This window comes from Melospiza georgiana, chromosome 1 (assembly GCF_028018845.1).
Source record: "Melospiza georgiana isolate bMelGeo1 chromosome 1, bMelGeo1.pri, whole genome shotgun sequence".
Lineage (NCBI taxonomy): Eukaryota > Metazoa > Chordata > Aves > Passeriformes > Passerellidae > Melospiza > Melospiza georgiana.
This window is the reverse complement of record NC_080430.1, coordinates 43,311,857-43,333,466: the sequence shown is the minus strand read 5'-3', so window position 1 is coordinate 43,333,466 and position 21,610 is coordinate 43,311,857. Positions and strand designations below refer to the sequence as shown.

The following is a 21,610-nucleotide window of genomic DNA, read 5'->3' as shown; positions in this document are numbered from 1 at the left end:
TTACCACCATCGCTTAGGCATTATCTGTTTCTCTTCAGTCATATCAGCACTGTGTCTATGTTGATATTCCTGTATTTGTGGATCATGTCAGCTTGTGACTCACTGGCTAACTCTTTGCTAACACAACTGTGTGGTTTAGGAGAGATTTGCTTCAGCTGAAGCAGTATCCACTTTTTCTCTCTTCCTGAAGCTCACCATCCTCCAGTCCAACCTATACTCTTTGCATTCCACCAGCAAGTAATACAACCCGTGGGTGTTTTTGCATCCTTCTTTCAAATGCTGCATTGTCTTGGCTAACAATGTTTGCCAAAGTCTCTACATCAGCACATTTTGAGTTCTGGCATGTCTTTCTGCATTTCTTCTAGTTTTTAGATTTCATTTTTCAGTGCCTCCACAGTACTGGACAGTTGCTCAACCTTCTTAAATTTCCTAAACCAGCCCGGGGGTTTCCCTCTGCCTTGCAAATTATAATCAATCGATATAACTGGTCAGTTTTGTGTTGTCTAGTTAATAATGTTCTTTGACCCCCCTCAGTGCACAGCAATTCAGCAGGGACCACGTTAACTCCCTTGATGGAAAAAGCTGGTGTCTCAGTTTGCATTTTCAATTTGTTCACATACTAAAAACAGAACAAGAAAATGCACTCTTCACCTCTTCTCTTTACTTGGTCACAATTCAAAAGTCTGAGATATATCAACTGATTCAGAATGGGAGAAAAGAAAAAGTCTCATGACTGTCTTCATCTTTTGCTGCTGCCCACTGTCTGCAGGAAAGGCTTTTTCAGTTGGCCTCTGCATCTCCAGAGCCACGTCAGCTGTGGTGCCATTTTTAGCTGTGACATTTTCCCCACTCAGAATATTTTCTCAGCCCATTGTACCCCGTGTGCCATCTGCCACACAATAGCCACACGGTGCCAAGAAGCCTGGTCACAGTCTGCTTTATTCAGTGGATGAGCCCTAATTGCTCAGCCTGGCACAACACGAGCCTGCCCACAGCACAGCCTCCCATTCCAAGTGCCATGTGCTCATGCCACGGCTTCTCCAGGGTACAGCAACCCAGCCCAGCCTGGCAGACAGCTGTGACACCAATTCATTCCCACACAGAGACACAGAGGGTCGTGCTTCCATGCTTCCAGTGCTTCCAGTGCTTCCATGCCTCTGCTGTGAGCACAGGAGGGAGCAGCCATGCTGCAGGCCCTCAGATGCCCTTTGTTCCCAGTGTCACACTGAGAACACAGCAGACAGGAGGAGGCTGTGTGGTATTTTTGGGGTCCCCTGTGGCAGGAAGGAATGATGAATCTGACTCCATGTTCTTGAAAGGCTAATTTATTATTTTATTATATTATATGAAAGAAGGCTATACTAAAACTATACTAAAGAATAGAGAAAGGATGCAGACAGAAGGCTACAATGAATGATAATGAAATCTCGTGACTCTCTCCAGAGTTCAACACAGCCTGACTGTGATTGGTCATTAAGTTGAAACAATTCCATGAAACCAATTAAGCAAGCACCTGTTGGATAAACAATCTCCAAACCACATTCCAAAGCAGCAAAACACAGGAGAAGCAAATGAGATAATATTGCTTTCCTTTTTCTCTGGGGCTTCTCAGCTTCCCAGGAGAAGAATCCTGGGCTAGGGGATTTTTCAGAAAATACAATGGTGACAAGGCTGTGAGACTGAGAGGCCAGAAAGGCACTGCACATCCTGGAAGCAAATTGTCTCAGTGATTCTGCTGCCCTGCCTGGTGCTAAAGAGTGCTGGGGGGTGGGAACAGGAAGGCTGGGGTTGTAGTGTTGTCTCTTGCTTTGTATCGGAGTAATGTGAGCCAGGATCACCTACCCTGTTGAACAAAGGGCAGATGCCAGCTTTAGTATCTCCCTTGCAGGCTGTACAGTTGTTGGCTCTGAACACCTTGGTGCCAGCACTGCAGAGTGCAAACATCCAGTCTCATCCTTCTCCCCTGTGAGCTGGCCACAGCTCCTGGAAAATCCACAGGCAGTGACACAGACCAACCTGCCAAGAGGAACGCCACAGGGTAACACTCAGCACCCTTGCTCCACCTCTGCTTCAGTGTGTAGGGAAAAAAGATGCCAAGGCTGAACACAGTCCTGACACAACCAGGGAAACCTCACAGTCCCACAGCTGTGACGCCCATCAGCCTGTGCTAACCAGGGAGGGAAGTCTTCTTGCACTGCCCAAATACACCAGAGCACTCTGAGCTGCTGCTCTCTCTGGGTCTGCTGCTCTCTCAGCGTGTACAGACAAAGGAATGTTTGATATTACTATGACACATTTTATTTTTGATCACTGGGTATTTAGAGAGGAAGTGGTAGGTCAGATGCTACATCTATATGGTGGAAATCAGAACAAGTTTGGTGGAGAGGGAAGGAAGAATAGCATATAAGGAAGAATAACATAATGTACCAGGAGTCCACAGTATTAATAATCACCTGTTAACTCCCACTGTAGTTCCCAATCAAAGTAACCTTTCCTTGGAATGTCTCAAGGCCCAAAGCTGTGGTATGGTGTGGTCCCTCCACCAAAGTCAGTAGAAACTGATGGCACAGTGCAGCATTTTGTAAGATCAGGCCCTTGATAACAAGTCAGAGGGCCCTGAGCAAGAGAGCCCACCAGATGCATTTGTAGATAGGAATAGTGCCTGTCCTCTCTCAGTCCTGGAGAGGGGCCAGGAAGGAACAGAAAGAGCCTGAAGAGGCTGCCTGTGGGAAGCAGCTCCTTTGTGACACTGGGCTGAACATACCTGCCAGTGCCACTCACTGCTGCCTTGGGAAGCATGAAAAAGCAGCTCTCAGTCTTTTTCTGCCTATCATCCAGTTGCTGGGAAGGAGCCATTTGGATGCAGCCTCTGCACTGTGCTTGGTGATAGGTTTCATTCATAGAAGCCTTTCCATGAAGTCACTTATTTTGGGGTTGGCAGATCCCACTCGCTTGTGCAAAAGGCAAGGAGAAGCCAGCTCTAAATAAAGAGAAGGGAAGGTGTAAGAAAGGCAAGGAAAGGAGCTATGTTGTTACAAATCAGTTTCTGCACTGGCAGCTAATTAGCATTTACACTACTTCAAATATTTAATATCCAAAAAAATTACTGTTCTTAAAATGAAGACTTGAAGAAGAATTGCTATTCATAAAATGCAGTTGAGGCAATTTTACATGTAGCTTATTAGCAGTAATGGATTATACTGAACACACTATGTTTAAACTGAGATATAAAGCCAGCAATATGTAAATGTAATTTTATTCTATTCTTCCTCTTTCCCTTGAAATGAGAAGGGCTTGCCAGAGACAAAATGGGGATTACTAAAGTAGGAGAAACTGTAAAATGGCAAACTAAACGGCAGCTGACTTCACACAGTAATTAATGAGAGAGACACTGCCTCTCTGGTCATGTGCATCCTATGCATCTCTGCTTGAACAGCTGCTCAACTGGAGAGCAGCTCGTCTGTAAAACAAAAGAAGTGGGGAAAAATGGGAGCAGTTAATATAAACATAGATTTGTCTAATATTTTTGTAGAATTAAAGAAATCTTGCATAAGGGCACTGAATTTTGAAATTTGTATAAAGCACTGCAGTTTCTAAGGTATCAATACAGTGGGACACAAATGAAACAGAAACAAACAGCAAGCTGTCAATGCAACAAATTATTGCCTCATGGGTAGAGACAATTAGAATCCAGGCTGCCATTAACAATAATAGTATTTCACTGTAGCCTCCCTCACATTATGCTAAGAACATTCCCTCTAAATAGCAAGTATCTCTGAGATGCAACTATATTTTCTTTAAAAAAAAGTTTCTATTTCTCTGATATCCAAGTGCTATTTAAGTACACAAAAAAGAGGACTTGACTGAACGTAAGAAAACACTCTTAGTTATCTGGTCTACAGTTAATCATTCCCAGCTCTTCCTACCACCCTGTCAAAAATTTAGATAATTCAGTGCTGGGACTTTACGGAAGGTAGCACTGGTTAGTGGCTAGTGCCACCTTGTGAACAAAATCCCAAACACCCTTCCTGCACCATTTTTACCAAACTACTTATGCAGCAAAGTAGGGTAAAAAAATAAAATCCTACTTTGCACAAGTAAGTAACTTCATGATAAGAAGTTTATCCCTTATTTAGGGATAAAACATGAGACTATGACTCCAAACAGGCCAGACAAGAGCTTTACAAAATAGAGAAAATCTAGAAAGAAGAGAAATATTTTACAGTACAGCAGATGGTAAAAGAATCTATTCCTTTTTCACTGCATTTCAAACAACACAAACACAGGGATAACCAACCCTCCAACTTCCCTATGGACTCCACAAGAGTGGGATTTGCAGTGTTCTGACCAGGAACAGATAGGAAGGACCGGAGAGATCAGAGGAAGAGCAGCACAGACACTTTTTGCAACATCCTATCACAAGATCTGTGCCTGACAGCATACGATTGTAATTTAAACTGTGCCACCAAAACGAAAATTATTTTTTATTACTTAAGGCACTTTGATACATTTTTCTCCTCCTCACTCACCTCGCCTACCCCCCCACTCCATCCCATGGTTTTGAGTACCTACTTCATCAGCTTTTTTTTTTAATCAGGTTTGTCTATGTCAGTGTTTCCTCTTTTCCCAACATCAAGGGTCAGCAAGGAGGGGGATGCATTAGATCCCCCCATCCTGAAGTGCAAGGCCCTTTGCCATCCTAGAGGAGCAAGCAGCTCTTAAGGAAGTCAGATGAATTTTCCCCTCAGCCTTGTCAGAAGGATCCTTTCACCATGCCCATTTCTAATTTGGGAAAGTACTTCCAGTTTTGTCCTTTTACCCAATCCTTTCCTTTTCCAGCTTGCATTGTGGTTAACTCTCCATCTCCTTCACTTTAAAGACTTGATGTTTATAGCAGTAGGAAAATAAGAATTAGAACTCACACCAAATGTAGCTCCTGGTTTCTTATGAACCATTTCTTTAGGGGGGGACTTCAACTCACCAGGTGTCTGCTGGAAAGACAACACAGCAGATAGGAAGCAGTGTAGGAGGCTCTTGGAGTGTGTGGAAGGGAACTTCTCTCTCCCCTGGTGAGAGAGCCACCTGGGCAAGGCACTGGGCCTGTTGTTTGTGAACAGAGAAGGAGGGATGGGTGACATGATGGTTGGAGTCCATCTTAGGTATGGTGATCACAAAAAAAAAGGATAGAGTTTTCTGTTCTCAAAGAAGGATGGGGATCAGCAGAATGACTACCTTGGATTTCCAGAGGGCAAACTGTGGCCTGCTTAGGAGACTGTTGATAGAGTCACTTGGGAAGCAGTCCTGAAGGGCAAATAAGCCCAGGAAGGCTGGACATGCTTCAAGAAGGAAATCATAAAGTTGCAGGTGCAGGTTGTCCCCACATGCCCAAAGAAAAGCTGGAGTGGAAGAAGAGAAGCCTGGCTGAACAGAGAGCTTTGGATCTCAAGGAAAAAATAAAAGGAGAGTTTATGAGCTTTGGAAGAAAGGGCAAGCTTCTCAGGCAGACTACAAGGATATCTTGAAGTTATAGAGGGAGAAAATCAGAAGAGTCAAAGCCCAAGGAGAACTTACTCTGGACACTACTGTAAAAGAGAATCAAAATATTCCTGTAAATACATTAGCAACAAAAGGAGAGCTAAAGAGAATCTCCATTCTGTACTGGATGCAGGAGGAAACCTAGTGACAAAGGATAAGGCTGACATACTTAATGCTGCCTTTGCTTCAGTCTTTAAGACTAACATTAAGTTGGTCTCCAGGTACTCACTGAAGTGGAAAACAGGGACAAGGAGCAGAATAAAGATCCCATAATCCATGGGCAAATTTTCTGTGACCCACTACACCTGTGGAGCCAGGCAAATGATCATCCTCCTGTATTCAGCACTGGTGAGGCCACATCTTAAAACCTGTGTTCAGTTTTGGGCCCCTGAAAAAGGCACTGAGGTGCTGGAGCTTGTCCAAAGAAGGGCAGCAAAGCTGGTGAAGGGGCTGGAGCACAAGTTTTATGAGGAGCAGCTGGGGGAGCTGGGGGGTATTTAGCCTGGAGAAAAGGAGGTTCAGGGGACACATTATCACTCTCTACCACTGCCTGAAAGGAGGGTGTAGCCAGGTGGGGATCAGTCCCTTCTCCCAAGTAAAAAGTGACAGTATAGGAGGAATTGGTATCAAGCTGCACCAGGGGATGTTTGGATATGAGGGAAAAATGTCTTCAGCAAAAGGGTTGTCAAGCACTAGAGCAGGCTGCTCAGGAAAGCAGTGGATTCACCATGCCTAGTAGTATTTTGGAGATATGGCACTCAAGGACATGGTTTAGTGGTGGAATTGGCAGTGCTGGGTTAATGCTTGGACTGAATGATCTAAAGAGATTTTTTTTCAACCTAAACAATTTTATGGTTCCTCAGTTTTTCACTCCAAGATCTTTTCCTTTTCCCCACAAGGCAGAAAAGAGTAAAGGCTTGGAGTCACCCAGGAAACCAACAGCAGGACTGGGAATGGTACTTGCCATTCAAATTGCAGTGAGAAGTCATTCAGGAACCAGGTTATCTGCCATCAGAGCCAGTATCTCTCATTAATAAAGGATCTGTTCTGCATCAAGATGTTTTGCTAGTTATACACTGAACCAAGATATAGGAGATAATTTCTTCAGTCCCATTTTCACACTAACTTAAGTTTGAAGTAGGGAAATTATCAATCTCTGTGTCTTACCACAAGGGGGATGTCCTTTCTTCCTCTTCTTACCCATCTTGCATCGTTGAATGGTTACAGTTTTTAGGACAGGGATTGTCTCTTACTCTCTGAGTCCACAGCACCTAGGAAAATGCTGTCCCATTCAAGGGTTCCCAGACTTCACCACAACAAGCATGTAATGAATATTTTTAGAGGGGTTTGTTCAATAGATTCCTTGTTGGAAGATGATATGTGTTAAACTTGTCATTCAGACTCCATTCACCCTGGTTTCTTAGAGTCTTGTTGTACTGTACAATCTATAATTCCAGTAATTTATATTTCTTTCCACGTCCTGTAATATTTAGGACATCCACGATAAAAATCAATGGCAACATAAAATCAGCTAAAGTAAGGATGTATTATATGAAAAGCTCCAGGAATTATCAAATCAAGCCACAAAAGAAAATTTCTCATACTTTGCTTATATTTACGTCTCATACTGTACTCATATTTATGAAAGTAATCAGCAGTAACATATTCACAACTCTCTACAAGGCTACATGAAACAGAAACCATATCATCACAGTAACAGAGAGTTACACTACTGCTACCTATGCTGCAAAGCAGGAGCAAAGTCTGGCATTGCACACCTTCAGCTTTGTCTGGTATTTAAATATGAATGATGCCACTGCTGCAGCTACAGTTTTAGTAGCATGCTAGGATGTTGCAGGCCCATTCAAACTCCTCTCTTGATATTTTTGAAATATGCCTTTTTATTATTATTAATTTTTAAAGTCAAGGATATTAATTTTTGTAATTTTTTTTTTACAGTACAACATAATGCTGTCTGACACTGAATTTCCTGCCAAACAATAGGCTGGGCTGGCACATGAACAAACAATGTTGCTGCTAGCATTAACAAAGCAGTCTTGCCCTTTCATCCCTCATTCACAGGTAACCTTTTTATACAGAAGTCCTAATATATCTTGAGATCTGTTCTAACTGCAAAATCAATTTATTTCACTGATCTACTATTGGTGATTGAATCAGGCAAAGATCTCCTATAAAGCAGTCTGTGAATATGAAGTACAAACTGCACATTATGGAACTGAGGTTAAAGCTCTCAGTTGCTAAGCTTACCCCCTCTTCAGTGGGCTTTTGAGAACACTACTGCTCTATTTTAGGAGATGCTGTAGCGTCCTTTTGTGGTATTTTCTTTTCCTTTAAGGTTTATGGGTTTTGGAACTTGGAAAGTAGCTTGGAAAGGAACCGTTAAGCCTAAGGGCAGGTTAGTATTTTGCATAGAGGAAAATCTGTAAGAGGAAGACTTTACACTATTTCTAAAATACATTCTTGGCTCTGTATTAGCTTGATTGTTTCAGTTTACTTTGAGGGTTCTTGTCTCTTCTGAGTTTTACTTCTAACAGGTTTTTTCTTGGACACTGTTTCCCAGCCAAGTACAGGTCAAGAATACACAGATAACTGATTCTTAATTTATTAGCTGCTTTCAAAAACAAAACCAAAACCTGAAACTGTTACTGGAAGCTGATCCAAAGCTAGCAAAAGTCTTTAGTGGCATACACTGGATGGCGCCAAGAGAGCATGCTGCTGCATCAGGTGGCAAATCCAAACATCTGCACATTCAACTTTCAGATTCATATGGTCAAGAGGTCACAAATGTCATGTTCCCTGAGGCCAGGTCCTAAAGGGCTCAACCAACCACCCTCAAATTCTTAATGTGAGATCTTTGATTAGAGACTTCACCCAGATGGTCACAGCCAAGTTTATGAAGTTGTACACGATTTCAGAACTTATCTTCCTGAAGGTAGTTCTGAAAAATGGTGGCAATGGTTTTGAGGCATCTTCAAACTATTTTCATGTTCCTGTGAAATGTGGATTGCAAATAAAACAAATAGAACAGAACATTTCTTTGTTATGTAATGAAAACAAGCCTCCTTTCCTCTCCCCTTAACTTCTTCCATCCTGCTTTTGAGCACTCTGGTTTTAGCAAAATGGCAACAGGTCTGTTACATTTTAATTGAAAAGGCTTTTATTTGATGATAAAAAATTCCAATTAAGTGTCCTATTTCAAACAGAAATTTGAAGACTAAGTTGGGGAAAAAGCCCATGAATATCCTTAAATTTCAGATGCACAACAATCCCATATGTATGAAGATATCATTATCCCTTTGAACAGCAGCTTCTCTGCTCTACCAAGTTTACAACAGCAATTCAAGTGTCCAGAGAAAAATGGGATGTGGAAAAATACTGAGTGGAGCCTAGACACTAAGTAGGCTTGTCTACCTGTAATTTGCCTACTTTCTGACTTTTCCCTGTAGCTGCCCTCATTTATTCCCATTCCAAGTTCTCTGGATGTTACAGGCATCAGAAAGCAGAGCTGCAGTTGATTGGTGCCACCTGACTTAAGACAGCAAAGCACCTCAAAGTGGGAACTGTGAAAAAAGCACTGAAGTGACAGTGAAGTATAAAGTCTCTTTCAAGTCAAAGGAGGAAAACAGAGCTGGATTTGTATTTTCAGTCACACAGCTGCCTTTCTAAATATTTCACATCATATATTTTTCAAGCATATAAGTTAAGCCTATGTCTTTGGCAAGGATTTTCAAAAGCAATCTAATTTTTCAAGGATGAGACCTAAAATTTGCTGGGAAAGAGGGTAAATGGTCACAAACAGAATCATTTAAGTAGAAATACACAAAATCACTATTAATTTGGAAGAATCACGTAGTCTTTTTCTTGTGCCCTTGTCTTCCCTGATTTCACAGCACCTTGCTGTAAACAGTGAACAGTGCACATCAGCCTAGGAAGTGGGAATGAAAAAGGTTCCCTAATGGAACATCTTACCTGGCTAATGGCTTCTATCTTTGCAAGCAGTGCCTCTGTGTGCCTCCCCACAGTGCAGGCTCACCATCTGCCTGTGCTCTAATAAATGAACTCACATTGCAAACACAGAGCACAAACATATTCATATCCTGGGCCTACTGCACCCAAGGGTCAGATGTTTTTGCTGCATGTTTAACTAGCAGATGTTTGCTTCCAAATGTTTGAAATGGCTCACAATCTTTCCTAATAACAATCATAACCAGTGAAAAATTCATCACAGCTATATTATGGTAAGGTAAAACTCCTTAAAAAATACTTATCTATTTTCACCAAGTGTATCTCAGCAATACCTTTGCAATATAAAATTCTGCTTCCCACAGAGCTTTGCATGTATTACTAATACCACACACAATCAGATGCCACCTTCCTGCCTCCCTGGAACATCAGCCTAATTTTGGAACGTGCAGGCTTCCATTTCCAAAATTTCACTTTTTAGATGAACAGCTTATTTAATTATATGTCATCCCTGATCTGTGAAACTCGAGATTTTTTTTTTCCTTAGAAATTTAAACATAATCTTACAATTTTTCCTTCACACACTGATGTTCAACATTGATATCCTCTCCAAATACACACACATACAGATATATATATATAATATATAAATATAAAAAAATATATAAGCTAACTCATCCATAAAGCACTTCTTAATATGTAATCTGTGGCTCTCAGGATATTCAGATGTATGAACGGTTCAACAGATCAAGCAAAAAAAAATTATAACAGGTGAGCATATTAATGACATTTCCAGTTTCATATACCAGTTTTCTCCTAGGAGACCAAGGCTGTATGTTTTACAGTGACTGCTGCTGCTTACAGCTGCTGGAGTTTCAAGTCTCACTTTCATAGCACTTGGTTTCATAGAAGTGATGCACAATCAACCATGGCTCTAGTATTATATTAATTACTTAAATATTCTGCCTTTGGAACCCAAGGAGCTTTCAGATACCTGGAAGATGCACCTGAAATAGCTTTTTAGCTACCAAATGAACCACATAAAACCTGCTGTGACACTATCACCTTAAAGTTGAAATGTTTTTTTCTCAGTAGTGCGTATTTCTAAGGAAAGCTCACCCATCCATACAGTACAGACACAATACCTGTGTGGGTTTCTGTCTAGTCCTAGCTTGTTGTCACACATCAGACTACATCAATCAAATTTGACAGAAGCTGTCCTTTGACAGAAAGGACACACAATGTCAGAGAACTCAAAGACTTCATACTTCTGTAAATTTGATGAAAATAGATGACAGTCAGACCTTACCCATGCCCTCATTAACATCATTCCTTAATACATGATGTCCAGTTCCAGGAGAAGACATCAAAGAATCCCACACTGAAAAGTGGCGTTTAGGATTTCCTGACTTCAGGAAAAACCTTAATCCAAGTTCAAACTTTATTAAACATCAGAGAATGTAAGCCCAGGGCACCAAATCATTAAAAAAAAAGGGTTTTCTCAGTCCCACTACTTCAACAATTTTTTCCTTCTATTCTAAGTATTGCTCAGAGCAGGGTGTTGGCATAAAGGAACTTAGTGCTTATGCCTGCCAAATGTAGCAGCTAGTTCATCTTAAGGGGAACAAAAAGCCAGTCTTCTTCAGACAATTGAGTCACCTCAGCTGCCTCCACTGACTGCAGACAAATCAAAGAACAATCAGGACATCTATTACAATCACAGCACAGTGGCTTGCTTGTGCAAGGTGAGCATGATTCAGTGCATATATGCTTTTTTCAAGTCATTTTAACAACATTATCCCTGATTACTACATCTCCCCAAGGACAGCTCTACACAGAATGACTTGGGTTGGAAAGGACCTTAAAGAGCATCTAATCCAACCCCCCTGCCATGGTTGTTCAAAGCCCCATCCAGCCTGGCCTTGAACACTGTCAGAGAAGGAGCACCCCCAACTTCTCTGGGCAGCCTCTTCTGGTGCTTCACCACCCTCACAGTAAAGAGTTTTTTCCATACATCTAACCTTAATTTTCCCTCCTTCAGTCTGAACCACTAACTCCTTGTCCTATCACTGCAGTTTGTTCAAGTAAGGATACAAGGTACAGGTATTGTTGACATGTGCTGCTGGTGAGCTTGCTTGAGCTGGGGAAAGCTGAAGAGTTGGGGGAGTAGATCCCCTTTAGTCAGCACTGCAGCAACCACATGCATCCCAGCTACGTCTCTATGTTACTATGTCTCACATGATGAGGCAAGGATTTCTTAAAGCTGACTCAACTTCCTCAAACTTTACCACAGTTACAAAAATTTGCCATGATTTAAAGGCCACAGAAGCAGAGTCATAGAAACGAAATTAACCTTTCTGACCATTCATCTCAAAATAACATCTGCTTTATGAGAAATACAGCAGAATGATCTTTCTGGCAGGGGCATTAATGCATGCTACTTCATTTTGCAGGTCTGACTGGAAATGAGACTGAATGAGATATAATAAAGAAAGTTAGAAATATTGCACTCCATGTAACATGCTGCTACACAAAAAAGTGTACACAGAAATACTGAAGCTATAGCCACACACAAAAACATGAATTATTGTTCTGGCAATAGTTCAGTGTAAAAAGGAGCTCAGTGGCTGTCTGAGTCTATTAGCTAAGTCTGTTGGGCTGACTCAGGTCTTCTGATTAATATTTTTGTTTCTTGCCTACATCTCATTTCCTTTTGGGGATGAGCAGTTCATTGCACTTGGATTTGCATGTGATGACAAGCACACAGCCCCATGATAAGGCACCATGCAAGGCATTCCTCCAGTCTCATTTATGTGCTGTATACTCCAAAAGCACCAAGCCTGCAGTCCTGAAAGGCACTTGGAGTTACAGGCTGCAAGCACCACTAAATATCAACAGAGCTCAGACTACATATAGACATTGCAAAACTGCCATGCTAAGATGAACATGTGCTGATGAAAGCCACCAAATAATGATAACTCAGATTAGGATAGTGCTGTCATTATTATATCCCTTTTTAGCAATAGCTTTTCATTTACTCTAAGTGTTACTAGATATTTATTACTAGCATGGCAGAAAGAGCTAATGGGTTGCACAGCAGGGGCCAGGAATGCATAAATCTCTGGGATAATACTCTCCATAAAAGAAAGGAGATGACATGTAATAACCCTCCTCAAAGGGTCATTAGGAGAATTGTGAATGATTTAAGCTTTTTTTTTCTCAGAGGCCAAAGATTTGTGATCTGTTGCAAATTTATTTCTAACCATATCAACTGAATAAGACCTTTGGCAGCTCCAATTTGTTAAAGAAAATTTGACTGGTTAACTTTGTAACATTAAGCTTCAGGCTGGAAAATTATTATTTCTTTCATTTCATGCACAATACACCCAGTGCTAAGAGCCTGGAAAAAAAAATCATTATTATATCCTATGTCATAAACAGAGGGGAAAAGCCACGTGTGGTCCACATCAGTGTATGACTGGGTCATCTAACAACACACAAGTCCAGTGGAATGACAGCTTGAGTCAAGCAATCACATACTCATATATACAGCCAGAGATTGAATCCCTACTCAGAACAGGGCCACCCTCACACTCACAGGATGCCCAGGGCCTTTTTCCAAGTCTTTCCCAAGACTTTCCAAGTCTTTTTCTTCAGTCTTTTTCCAAGTATTCCCAAGAATGAAGGCTCCAAAACTTCACTGGGGCCTGCCCCAGCATTTGATCTCCCCTGAGCATTTCACTGGAATTTCCCCAGTTGCAAACTGTGTACATTACACAGGATCAGCACAGGCCATGGCACAAGGCACGGGATGCTCCTGGCCTTCCTCTGCTGCAGAGCAGCTGCTCAAAATGCAGGTTAAAGACACAGGCATGATTTTGAAACTACATCATCCAAGAGCACAGAAAAGGTCCTGCAGTGCAAAGTGCCACAGCGCAAAGAGCTGTAAGGAAAGGATGAAGTTCCTTGGAGCAGTTACATCTGCAGCAGCAACAGTACAGTGGCTTTTCGTGGCAGGAAGAGCAAAGACCAACACAACTTTCCTGGGAGTGATGGAAAAGAATTAGGACCTCTGCCCAGGAAAGAAGCAGCTGACTAGACTGCATATCCAAGAAATACTCCTGACTTGCTGATTTCAGTTTCAAACAAGAAACTGACTTGCAAAACTTCAAATATTTCTGCACATTAAATGAAGAACATCTTAAATTAATTAGGGATAAATACAACCTTATCCACTAACATGCTTCTTTGAGCACGAAATCAGAAAAATTAGGACCTAATCAGATCAATTAGGATCTGCCTTAAAATATAAACATTTGTTTACACATCTAAATGCTGAACATATTAAAAAGATACCATTATTAAAACATTGAGGCAGCTTACACTGAGACTGTTTTACTCCTGTATCTGAGAAAGTATACTCAGAAGTCCTACAAGTACTGAAAGTAAATGAAATACTATAACAAGCCTCAAAAATCACAAGTGACAGGAAACACAGGTTACTTATTTAAAAATAATTTTTAATAAAAATGGAAGTTATTTATATGCTTTACATGATTCTCCAACAATGTGGCACAGGTTTTATTTTAGAAGCAGGAATACAGATGCTCAACAGGTTGCCTGCATCACTTAACAGTCTTAAAATTGAATTAGAAAGAGAATTCATGTTTTGTATCCTAGGATGGAAACCAACAAGAGGTACTGGATGCCAACATTTTTGGTTCACCAGAAAGATGAGCACACAGCTTATGTGCTAGTTTCCACTTCAAACAAGCAATGCTGCTGCTGATCAGCAAGAACTTATGTCTCCCTGAAAGGCTTTTGAAACTTGCTTTGAAGAAAAACTCTTGGAACACGCAAGTCCTCTTTCCTATTCACAGTTTCTCGCTGCACATATTCGTTGACCACTTGCTCATATCCCTCCGCCTTGAAAAGCTGAGATAAGAACTCTGAAAGAGAATTAAAAAAAAAAAAAAAAAAAAAAAAGAAGATGAAATATTATGTTTAAGCTATTTTTAAAACACGAGACAGCATTTATATAAGCATATGTTCTTGTGTGTTACAGCATGAAAATCACACAGGCCTTCAGATTTCAAGCTGTTCTATGTGGGCAGACTGCTGAATAAAAATCAATAAAGATCTCCTTTGGAAACATCAACCTAAGCAAAACAGCTTGTAAAACTAGGGCTTAAGCTAGTTACTCAGTTGAATTTCCAAAAATTGCCACATCTCTTATTTTTATTAAGCCTTGTCATTCTCATTGTGGCTGACACCAGTGCATTTTCCCTCTGTGCAGCTGACCTTCACTAGCTGAATACATCACTTACCACAAATATTTCAAAGGTATTCCAGCTGTGCAGATGCACCTCTGCTCAGGGAAGAATAACATCCTATATTACATGCAATTGCTCAACAGAAAAGCTGACAAAAGGGCCAAGAGGATAGGGTGGTACCAAGACTCCACTAAGTTGAACTGAAAGTATTTTCCATAAACAAAAAAATTTCACTCAGAGCTTATTTCCCTTAAGAAAGGCAGAAGCACCTCACAAACAGAGTGACCTGTGCAGCAGGAAGGTCTGCTCATGCTATTCACTTGTCATGTTAATTAAAAATCATAATCTTTCCTTTCATGCACCTCAGTTCACTTACTCAGGCAGGAATTCCACAGTAAATTTAAGTTGTTCTAAACTTGTGTTACTTGACAGAAAACAAAGACATTCAATTTTTCACTGCTCAGGGGGATTAGCTCGATGAAACAGTGATCATGTGGGTGCAGGAAGCACCACCAGAGATGGTGTGTTGAGGAAGATGAGACCACCCACTGTGGCGGCACTGCAGGATTATATCAACCCGGGCCCACCATGGCTGTAAACATTGTGGGTTCATGTAAAATGGGCACCCACACCAATGAAATATAAATAAACAGCACTCCATCGTGAACCTATTGAATTCTTATTGTAAGGAAGTTGCACATATTTCATAATACAAAACTACAACCATGCATTCCTCCACAAATTTAATATTATTTCAAACAGTAGAAGAATGGATTTTTTTTTTCCCCCCATGGAAGAAGTTTGGTGTTGCCATCTGCCATATTATAAACAAGTATCATTCAAATCACCCCATGCAGCAATAACTTGGTGTACCAAAGTAGTGCTAAAGAAATTAAAAATAGCAAGAGTTGCAACCTCTGTGGAAATGATGGGAGTCATGTTTCCAGTAACAAAAGAATTCTCAAGTATTAAGCAATGTTTATATGAAAATCTGTGAAATGAATGAGATCATAATGATTAAAAATGGGAACAGAGGTGATGTGTGAGACAGTCACAGACCAGCCCAAGGAAAAACAATTGCTGACACAAGCCATATAAAATAAATTCTTTCTTTTCTCCTTCCTTCCTCTTCCTCATCCCTACCTCAATTCTTCTTGCAAGGGAAACATGCATACTAACAAGGAACTTCTCATTTAGAAACTATTCTGAAACACAATAAAAATGAGATTTAAAATTCCACAGATAGGTCAGTCTCTTGTTTGCTCCCTTTAGCATCTATTCTCTTTGTAAGAGCTAATTGTTTAAACAGAACTAAAAATCACTCAATAAATAACAGTTCTAGAAATGCTTCAATGAACTTGTAGCACTGCATTATCTTAGATTTCATCATTGTCCTATGAAGAATAGGGGGAGCTCAGACAAGATTAATGGTTGTTATGTATCAGAAGCAATTAGTCGATATGTTATGGCATAAAATATGAATAACATTTACTTGGCTCCAAATCGGTCTCTTCAGCAGCTGTATCTTGCTTTAGGCTTAAGAACAAAGTACCCCACATAAATAAATTCACAGCTCTTGTTACACAATGCTTACAAGTGATGGGGAGAGTAGTGAGTTTAGCATGAGGAATTGGGAGTTAGAAGCTATAGCCAAGCTGTAAACCCAATTTATTGTGAGATTTTAAGCAAATTCCTTCATGTCTCTGTGCTTCAAATTCTCCACCAGTAAACTGCAGTAACTACCCTTCCTCCTAAACCATTATGAGCACTGAACAAAAACTGAATAGAGTATCACATGGAAATGGTTTTTTGCATTGTCTTCACTAAAAAACGAGCCCTAGAAGACAGAGTGACCACAGGTAGTCAGTGCCATCCCAGCAGGATTTGTGCACGAGCTTCTCAGTGCCGCAGTCATGGCTCTGCTTTTAGAAGTCAGTAGATCTCATCCTGCTCACCTGCACAAAGAATGATGCCAAAAGAACTGCTTACTTGCTTCATGAAGGTGATTAATTCTCTTACTGTACACTGCTCTTTTCCCCTTAGGTAACAATTCTGAATGAAATTCAGCTAATTCAGAAACTCCTGCTCTTGGAGAATTATAGCACATACAACAAGCTTATAAACAAGAAGGCGCTCCACAAAGTTCTGCCAGTCTAAATAACTGCTTCTTCCCAAAAAGAATGGTAAATTAAATAAACCACAATTTAATAGTTCATCCCCACAAAATAAAACTTCCATGGGCATGTTGGCAGTTTGCTGGAGAAAGTCTGAACAGAAGATGCACAGAAAAGAAAGCACTCTACAACATGTCTTACCTTCAGTAAAAAAATATGACCTTGTCCCATCTTGTCTGACATAGAAATTTTCCCCAAGTTTGCTGCCTGATTTAAACCTGAGCATTGCATGATCATACAGGCCGTAGTCTCGGAACAGGACACACTTGCCTGGTTTTAATACCTGTCACATAATACACACAGGCTTTAATAAGCTAAACAGATTTAGTCATATATAGGTATATTTATTTTTGTACACATACAGACACGGGTAACTAAGACAAGGTAGACTAGCATGGTCAATACAACAGTGAGATAGATATCTATATCTATAGACAGATATACAATTTATTCCCTGTGCCACAAAAAGGTGGTGCAAAAACTGGATTGACTCTTAAAAATATTTCCCTATGAATAAAAGACTATAACTAGTTTTAGAATACCTATTTGGGTGCTGATCAGCTAAATTAGCAACTTAGCAGTTAGCAACACTCTTCAAACAGAGAGAAAAGAAGAAAATACACAGTTTAACAAAAATTTCCATCAGGGCATTTTTTCTGTTAGCTAGTATCCTGTTTGCTAGCACCTGATTTTGTTTAATGGTTAACAATAAAATTTGGAATATTGTGACATTTCTTTTCTCGTGGGTGAAAGAAACATGTTGCAATATGTTGCGAAATAAATAAGAAACCATTTTAGCAAAGTGCAAAATGAATTTTTAACATTGCTTTTTGGTAAAGAAAGGAAGCCATAAGGAGTTTAGAAATTATAAATACATGGTCATTGCCCACACTGATTTTAGATATCTAAATATTTATAAGAGCTAAGAACCAATCCTGATTTTGGAAAACAGCTGGAGCTATAAAAAAAAACCTCCTAATACTCCTTTTTCAAACTGCTGATAATAAACCAAATAATTATCAGGAAATACAAGACTTATTATACACACATATGCAATAGGAAAAAAATATGTCGATATCTCAGGAAAATTCAGAACAGTCACAGTTCAGGTTGTTTAAATCACCCTTTGGGTGGGCCTGTCCTGGTCTGCCAACTAACAAAGACAGCTTAGAGGCGTGAGTCTCTCTAGATTAATGCTGACTTCTGAACACGCCACTGTTAAATCACCACAGGTCAAACATGTTTCATAATAACAGCAACATCCTAACTGCAGGTCACTGGATCTCTGGAAGTTAATTTTGGCTCACTATCACTCACACCTTATGAACACAGACAGCTCTGCAATATATAAACATTATTCACAGCATACAGCCCGAGTCACAGCTTTAAAATCACAGAGTCAGAGTGGCCTGGGACTGAAGGGGCCTGAAAGATCACCTGGTTCCAACCCCCCTGCCATGGGCAGGGACAAATTCCACCAGATCAGGTTGCTCAGAGCCCCATCTCTCCTGGCCTTGAACCCTTCCAGAAGGAGGGCATCCACAGCCTCTCTGGGCAACCTGTTCCAGCACCTCCCTAAAGAATTTCTTCCTACCACCTAATCTAAATCTAATCTTTACTTTGAATTCACTCCCCCTTCCTTGTAACTACATGCTCTTTCTTGTAGAAATCTCTCTCCATCTCTCCTGTAGGCCCCTTTCAAGTACGTTAAGGCCATATATTATGTATATTTTTGTTACACTGATGGCATGAATTAGGCCTTAATACAAACAATCTCACAATACCAGAAGAAAAAAAAAGGACATTGTAAAACATATTTTAGTCCTGCCTACTCAGTGAACTAATGAAATACATCCATGGAATATAATATGAAAACTCACCATTGCAAGAGAGTAATTTTCTCAGATAAAAAAAATATACTTTTGAGCTAAAAAGAAGGAAAGGGCTTTAAAGGCTGTAAAATCAGCTGGTTTTACCTTGTAAATGTTCCTCAGGACAAGATGCATTTTGTCAGGATGAATGGCAGAAAGCACAAATATAAGTGTGACAACATCCACAGAATCTGCTGGTATATTGTCTAGAAGATCATCTTTGGTAAGATCACACTGGAACACTTTACATCTTTCAGTACTATACAAGGCATTTTTCTAGGGAAATTAAAAGAGCAAGCTTTCACTGAAAATTAGCAGCATTTCTTGCTACAATAAAGTAAAAATCTTGTGAAATTAATCAGTAGAGAGACACAAAACAGAGTGGCAAGATTAATATTAACCTCCAACGGGTGGCTACTGCTATCAGAAATGCTTTGCTGCTAACTACAGTAGTGAAACTACAATTAGAAGAATAGCCTGTTCCCACAAATCTGAAAAGGAATGTGCATTAAGACAATTCAGAAAACATACTATTTCTGTTTTACCCCTGCTTCTACTCTTTAAAGAATACATAAACTCTATTGAAAGAAATTATATATTACAGGGTGATGAAAGTAAAGCTCTTGAGCTACAGGTAGAGTGCAAACAGTTGGGGTTCCTGTCACATAATCTGCAGCTGGGCTGCCCTAGCCCACAGGTTTGCTGTGGAAAATAAAAACCCCAGTCTTGGCAAAAAAAAAAAAATAAATTCAGCAAGAGCTGTGGAGGCAGATGCCCTTAAATCATCCAAAACCCAGGGCACAGGCTCAGCCCAACCTCATCTTGGGGTGCAGCCACAGCATCCCAGGGAGCTGCTGTCCTCTTCTGTTTGCCACAGGCATTTTTCTTCCCATCTTTTGCATGATAAATGCTGTCTGTGCCTTGTGGTTCTTGGTCACAATGCTTTCAGTTAACAGACATATAGAAATTTACCTGTGATTACAAACTTAATAATGGCTTTGAATGCCCAAAGCCCCCACCAACTCTGCTGCAGGGCTCCACTTTGGACTGCAGTACCCATAACTAAGTGTAAACATACCTACTCCTAATCAGGTTACAAATCCCTTTAACAATAATTCCCAGCCTTGTTTTTAAGGTTCTCCTTGTGACTCCCTCTATTAAGGGCAAGCTTCCATGACAAATGAAATTTTGCTTTTACTGCACAGTCAGCAGAGACATAGTAGTGCACCCAAAAAAAAAAAAAAACTATCTTCATAAATCATTCAAATAATATACCATAATGCTCTAATTTGACACTGAAAAGCCAAGTCTGGAGCAATGATTTGGCTTCTTACATAGGATCTCCACTGAAATGCATCAATCTCAATTTTTTTGGCAAAGCATATCCCACCCTTCCTACAAAAAGGAAGCCAAGAGAAGTCTGTTGTTACAGTCATTTGTAATTTTAGAAGCTTCTAAAAAACACTAAAAGAAGTTCCAAATATCACACCAACCTTCACATACTCAACAGCTCTAGGAGAGAAATCACAGGCATATGCAAAAATATTCTTATCTTCTTCTAAGAGTGGAAACAAGCAGTTCCCAACCCCGCAGCCTGCTTCCAGAATGGTCAGCTTTTGATCTGCAAACTGGGGAGGAAGCAATACAAGACAAAACATAATTTTTGTTTTCTCATCACATGAGCAGAGGCACTGTTCAACCAGTATTTTAAAAGCTATAATCAATTTTAATTATGATTCTTCAAAAAAACTAAAGTAGACAGCCACTGCATAATATGACATTAAAACCCAGACATCCTGAATTTCCACAAAATTAAAAATCATTTTAGAACATATTAATATTTCTTCAGTCATCTATCTCCTAAGTAATCAACAGACTTGTGCTATTTCTGTCTTGTCTTTCACACAGCTGTAAGGAACAACAGATGCATCTGGCTATTCCCCTTAACTGTGTTCAGCCTGCAGTTCTGGATGCTTTTCTCTAAAGCAGTGTACTGAAGTGCACCAGCCTGCACACACAGAGACAAGCTGTCTACTTTAGGACTCGAAAACCAAATATTCCAGACTGCACTCTCAGCATCCAGGATGCTATGAACAGCACCCCCATCCAGTAAGGGCCAAATATAAACTGGAACTAAACTGATGCATATGATTCTGAGAAGTTGTCTTTGGTATTAAGAGAAAACACACAGGGCACTGCAAACTTTACAGGTGTCAGCTCTTACCCAAATGGCTTTCTTCTAAATATTATTAACTCCCCTGGGAACAATCAATCCCATCTTTTACAGCAGAATTGTACAGATCTCACCTCACGACATGCCTTTAATTCTTGAAACTCCCTGGTTGTCCAATGTCTGTCCTTGAAGAAGTTGGTGCTGTTTCTTTTGTAAAACAGATCCCAGTTCTTCTGTGCCTCTTTCTCCAGTTTTAGCTGTTTGAACTCAGACACCAAAACCTGATCTTTTTCCAGTTTTTCTGCTTCTTCTGGGCTAAGGACTCGAGCACTATGGCCTTTCTTTTGGAAAGCACCATCTTCAGTAGATGTTGGTACTATATTTAAGCAATTTGCTGACACCTTTTCTTGAAACATCCTAGATTCTTTCACACAAACATGAACACCAAAGACCCAAGGATGATTTTTTTTCTTTAGTGTATGATTCCATCACTTAATTTAGGTCAAATAAGCGAGGATCTAGAAGCAGAATTAAAAATGAGAAATAATTACAGTATGCACTTACCACAACTTTAATGATCTGTCCTACTTGATGGACTTA

General features: G+C 40.2%; 1 protein-coding gene across 4 annotated transcripts in view; it reads right to left on the bottom strand.

Annotated features, from left to right (window-relative positions):
* Positions 1–14,060: 14,060 nt before the first annotated feature.
* METTL6 (methyltransferase 6, tRNA N3-cytidine) overlaps positions 14,061–21,610 on the bottom strand; it is a 9,168-nt gene continuing 1,618 nt past the window's right edge. For all 4 annotated transcript variants that reach the window (XM_058034362.1, XM_058034371.1, XM_058034344.1 and 1 more), the window contains 5 exons: positions 21,145–21,528; positions 20,331–20,465; positions 18,943–19,113; positions 17,108–17,249; positions 14,061–14,468 (listed from right to left, as the gene is read on the bottom strand). In XM_058034362.1, the coding sequence (XP_057890345.1) occupies positions 14,320–14,468; positions 17,108–17,249; positions 18,943–19,113; positions 20,331–20,465; positions 21,145–21,426 (879 nt within the window). In that variant the 5' untranslated portion in view covers positions 21,427–21,528 and the 3' untranslated portion in view covers positions 14,061–14,319. The remainder of the gene's footprint in view (positions 14,469–17,107; positions 17,250–18,942; positions 19,114–20,330; positions 20,466–21,144; positions 21,529–21,610) is intronic.